Genomic DNA, 5,615 nt, shown 5'->3' on the forward strand with positions numbered 1-5,615 from the left:
GTGAAAGAAAATTAAAGCTCTTGGTTTCCTCTAAACATTATGAAAAGAAAAACTTACTCTACGTGAAAGAAAATTAAAGCTCTTAGTTTCCTTTAAATAGTATGAAGACAAAAACCCACTTTATGTGAAATCAAATTTGTATTTCTAAAGTTCTGCTAGAACATAACATAATCAATCGTCTTCCGATTCACAGTTTTGACAAACATACCAGTCTAAGCCAGGTGTGCAGTCTTCATGTGACCATTTCTGACATGAATTACACTGTACCCACTTTTCAGAGGGTCTGCTGTTACCATAAGGTTCTCCGCATACTAAACAAGGCCATTCATCATCAGAAGAAACTTGGCTTGGAATTTCCTTGCTTTTCTTTGAGACTTTTTTTTTTAGCTGAGGTTTTAGAAGTCTTGTTCTTATCAAGCAATTATTTTTTGTAAGGTGATGATGTTATGACCTCAGAATTCTGTGTTTTCCTTTTCCTAGCTCGCTTCACACTTGTTTTAGGGGGGCTACAGAGACTTGCAAGCAATCTCTTGGCTTCACCATCTTTGGACGTTCCAGCTTGTGGCTCTTGAGTGTTGGAATCACAGGAATCATTTAGTGATACATCAACGTTAGGCCTAGGCCTACTGCTAGTTGGTATGTCTTCCATGTCTTGATTCTCATTTGGAAGATCATGGTTGTTATTTTTGTCATTGGAAGTAGCAGTGGGTGGTGGTTCTTCTGTTAACTGTGCTGCTACGAAGTCCTCGTCTATAAACACATCATCATTGAATGGCCAGATACCTGTTGCTCTAAAACCATTAATGGCCTTGTCAATAGTGGCTGTCTTAATGTTTGCACTGCCAAATATTTCTGCCACATTAAATTGGGAAATGCGCTTGCCAGCATTTGCAAGCATCCAGTTGTCTGCTGCTCTGTTGTAGGCAGCCTTTAAGGACTTGAAATGTGATACATCAAGAGGCTGGATCTTGTGAGTACAGTGAGGCGGCAGAATTATCAGGACTATGCCATTTTCTCTTGCAAAGTCAATGACAGCTAGAGTTTTGTGACTGATGCCCATCAAGAATTATAATGTCTTTCATCTTGAGTTGGTTTTGCATGGGTAACAAAATGTTGCAGCCAGTGTAAGAATTTTATCCCACGTGGGGTAAAAAGCCCCCAGTGGGCCTCTTGACCCTCAACACAATAGGCCTTTTACCCCAAACGCCATATTGGTTGTAAACAAGGCAACACACACACAAAAAAACAGCACTTTCTTCAATTCAGAATTGCACTGCAAGGTAAACTCAAGTTCCCATACTCTCTATCTATACCCATAATGCTGACATTGCATGCATAGGATATGCACATTATATCACGAACACATCACTATACTTACATGAAAAGTAGTGAAAAGAGAAAAACATGTGTTACTTCCCCCATCGCTCGTCTGCTACTGACTCATTAGTGTAAGAGAATGCCGCCAGATGGTGTTGAATCACTGTTGATCCTCTGATCAGCTGACTAGGATAAATACGTAGATAAGAGGGGAGGAACAACGGGGAGGCCTTTTACCTCTCAGGGGCCTTTTACCCCACTCTTCCCTACTAACCGTATCATAATGATGAAATGTATCACTGTTGGTATGTTCCCGAACCATCCTAGTTCTTTCCATACAATACTGTTCCTTTCTAACTACACTTTTTATTTGCCAGATAGACAAATGACATCTCACATCAATTTCATCTCTCTCAACTCCACACTTGGCCAGCACATTCGCTTTTTCATTCTGGGGAATTCCAACATGAGAGGGTTTCCAATAAAATGTAACATTAATTCTCCTCAAAAGGACTTTACATAATGACACAATGTCTGCATATACAGATTTTCGACTATTAAGTGAATCTAACGCTGCCCTACTATCCACAAAAATGCATACATCCTTGCCTTTATTTAGCATTTCACCAAGAGCTACATAAATAGCATACAATTCAACCTGAGTGGATGATATGCCATCAGACAGTCGAATAGCTACTGTACTTTCACACGACTCTCCGCACCCGTTGTAATTACACATTAATACACCACAACCAGCTCGACCATCCTCACTCACTGACCCCATCACAAAATACATTTATACTATTTTCTCTTGGAATACAGTCTATCATATGACAGTACATAGCCTTCAGATATCCAGTAACATATTTAAATTTGCTCATAGATAAAGGTTTGATTATCATCTCCGCTGCCACATCCTTCCACGGAGGGACAGTACAGTTGTTACTCATCTGTAAAGGACAACACAGGTGTGCAACCTTGTACTTTACCATGAGCTCCTTAACATGCCGTACAAAGGCAGATTTACTCCTAGTACATTGCAGCTCTTTCACAATATCCATGTGTGTGCCCATTCTAACATGTTTAACAACAGTTTTAACATATAGTTCTTGTATACTGTCACAAAAGCTCGGCAAATTCAATTCCAATCGCATCGCATCAATCATTGCATTGCGTTGACAACCAAATATAATTCTCATAGCCTCATTTTGCAATAATTCAAGTTTGCATATCCTCTCCATCCCAAGCACAGACAAACTTGGCACAGCATAGTCCATAACTGATCTACCAGTAGATATGTACATACATCATACGAAGGACTGGAATCGCAACGCCAAGACCTGAGCAGGCCATAGCATGTAGTGGCTGTAGCCTGCCCTGGCATAAGGCTTCTATTTGCCGCAGTTCGGCAATCTTTGCAGACTTATTATAACCTATATACATCCCTAAATATTTATACACTGGCACTCTCGCAAGTGCCTTACTATTTAATGTTAGTGTAGTGTTACCCTGGCTCCTACACTGAAAGTTTGTCTTCATTTCATTAACAACTAGCCCCAAGGCAACACAACAATAACTGAGTTGAGTCAATGCAATCTGCATCTTAGCCACCGATGAAGACTGGAGCAATGTATCGTCAGCATATATCATAATCTTCACACCAGGTGGATATTCTTCCTCCGCAATTCTATTCATTAGAATGGTGAATAAAGTGAGGCTAAGAACCCCTCCTTTAGGAATTCCCAACTCAAAATGACGGAAAACAGAAAATTTGCCATCATACAAAACCCTAGCACGCCTTTCACTAAGATAATGAGAAATCCAGCCAAGCATCCTACCAGACACACCAAGATTTGCCAACTCATACAATATCATGTTGCCATCTGCCTTATCAAAGGCACTCTGTAAATCCACAAAAACTCTACAATCATCATATGGGTTGGAAAGACGAGCAACCATACAGTCAATTGTGCTTCTACCTTTAACAAAACCATATACATTGTTAGAAATACTATCACCAAGCAAGTACAAAAGTCTATTTAATATCATTCTTTCCATCATCTTACACATACATGATGTCAAAGACACTGGCCTGTGTCCTCCGCTGCTCTTTGGTACTGGCACTATAATCGCTTCCTTCCACTGCCTTGGCAATTTATCCAACCTGAAACTCATATTAAATAAATCAAGCAATGGCCCCTTCTCCATACTCGACAAACAATTCAAAACGTCGTATGCAATTCCATCAGCACCAGGTGCAGTGGATTTCCCTTTTTTCACAGCAGCCAGCAGTTCCTCCGTGGTGATAGCAGCACAGGAAGGGTAATTTATGTTTATACAAGAATTTATGAATGTATTTCTCTCAAACTCATTCTGAGCAAATTCTCTTCTAACTTCCTCCGGTACAGTAGACCTACTGGCTGCATATGCCCACTTATCACTTAACTCATCAGCCACATTTTGGGTACCGCTCACCACCTTAACACCTCTTTGCACTCCTCTCACCCTATTAACGTGATCCCATATTTCTTTAGTGCTCCTTGTTGCAGCTATTGTCTCCAAAAAAGTCTTCCAGTATTTTTCCCTGGCTCCCTTTCTAACTACACTACATGCTTTGGCTTCTTCCTGTCTTCCTGTAATGCAACCTTAGCTTCTTCACTTTTTCCAGAGTGAATCCACTCCTGATGAGCCTTACGTAGAGTGGTATTCTATGCACGGACTTGGGCATCTTTGGTGTAACTTTTTCTCACGTGGAAACTTTTACTCTTTGATTTCTTTTTGTCGACTAGTTCAGCTATTCGTGCAACGAGATCTTCATAAAAAGTGTTAACATCATGCGGGAGATAAGCACTGTACCACTCACTCATTCGACGAACAAAATTGTCCCTGTTTTTTACCATAAATTATATACCTAACTCTATTATGGCCGCCACACGCTTTCTGTAGGGGTAACTCAACGTTAAGTGCAAAATGGTCACAGCAACTCTGAAATCACTGTACATTTACCCTCCAAGCCCTGAATATCAAACAAACATGCATAATCTATCCTCCCTCCCTGCAAGTGAGTGGGTGAGTTATCCCCCAGTAAACGTGGTTCATCGCAATCACTGACAAACTGGTGCCATACAGTACCATTCCAATTATTGCTGCCAGTAGAGCCTAACATAGCATGTCTAGCATTCAAATCCCGGACCAGCAGAGCAGGTTCCTGAAACACCGAAGCTGGTAAATGTTCAAAATTGAGTGAGTTCTGACACATATACATTAACTATAACAAGATAACCTTCGGCAAGTCTGAGTCTAACCGCTATGTATTCAATTCCACCACATTTCCCAGGTGACACTAATTCAGCTGGTATACTACGTTTAACATAAATAGCCATTCCTCACACACCCTCATCTGCCGTAAAAATAAGCTGTTGGTAATTATGAAGAGGCACCAGAATGCCGTCTTGATCCAAGGTTTCCTGTAATGCCACCATATCAATATCGTTATGCAACACATAGCAATGCAAATCAGTCATTCGTGCAGAAAGGCCATTAACATTCCATGATATACATTTAAGACTATTAACAGTCGTCCCCATTTTAACACAATTTCCATTATTACCTTGATTAAATCAGTCCCTTCCATCTCATTACCCATCAACTCTTCATTTCTTACGAGATAAGCATTCACAAGTGTAGCGACTTTTTCTTTAGGCCTCACCAACAACCTCTCCATTCCATCTACTGATTTAGCCTCCTGCTGTCCTCGCCGTGCTCTAACTGTCGTTTTTGGTCCTGTAACTTCTGGTTTTCTTTTTCGAGCCTGATCACATGACTCATCAGCTGGCCAACATCTTCACCTTCAACCGCAATCTTATTCACATACCTCTGCCGTGAAGCCGATAACTCTGGTAGGTGGCACCTAGCATCTGTTGTGGAGGGTTGAGAATCCTCCACAGCTGCTACTGCTGCTGCTGCTGCCACTGCATATCCGCTGAGCCTGCGGGAAGTCCAAGGTTTCGGTACCACTTGCCTTTTATCAGGTTCGTTTCGCTTACCAAGCTACGTCGAGCGTCTCCGTTCCGCAGGTGAATTTGCCACTTCAGCCGCCACGGCCACTGTCGTCACCTCTACATGCTCTCTCTGCAGAGGGAACCACGCATTCCTAGTCGGTGGTTCGGCCAGAACAAACTGCGTGGAAGATTGTGGAGTTGTTTTCTTCAGTTGTTTTCTCACACTTGACCGAGCCTGCGTTATGGTCCTGTCCACAGTTACAACATTTAGGAGGAATCTTCTCACCGTTCTTGATC

The 5,615-nt window shown here is 41.6% G+C and overlaps 1 protein-coding gene across 4 annotated transcripts in view; it reads right to left on the bottom strand.

Annotated features, from left to right (window-relative positions):
* Nucleotides 1–5,358, bottom strand: part of LOC123503036 (DNA helicase MCM8-like) — a 63,304-nt gene extending 57,946 nt beyond the window's left edge. For all 4 annotated transcript variants that reach the window (XR_006674280.1, XM_045252416.1, XM_045252418.1 and 1 more), the window contains exon 1: nt 5,192–5,358. Coding sequence is in view for 3 of the 4 variants with exons in the window: in XM_045252416.1 (XP_045108351.1) it covers nt 5,192–5,234 (43 nt within the window). In the remaining variant the exon portion in view is untranslated. The remainder of the gene's footprint in view (nt 1–5,191) is intronic.
* Nucleotides 5,359–5,615: the final 257 nt, after the last annotated feature.

The sequence above is a fragment of the Portunus trituberculatus genome, chromosome 13 (assembly GCF_017591435.1).
Source record: "Portunus trituberculatus isolate SZX2019 chromosome 13, ASM1759143v1, whole genome shotgun sequence".
In the NCBI taxonomy this organism is placed as follows: domain Eukaryota; kingdom Metazoa; phylum Arthropoda; class Malacostraca; order Decapoda; family Portunidae; genus Portunus; species Portunus trituberculatus.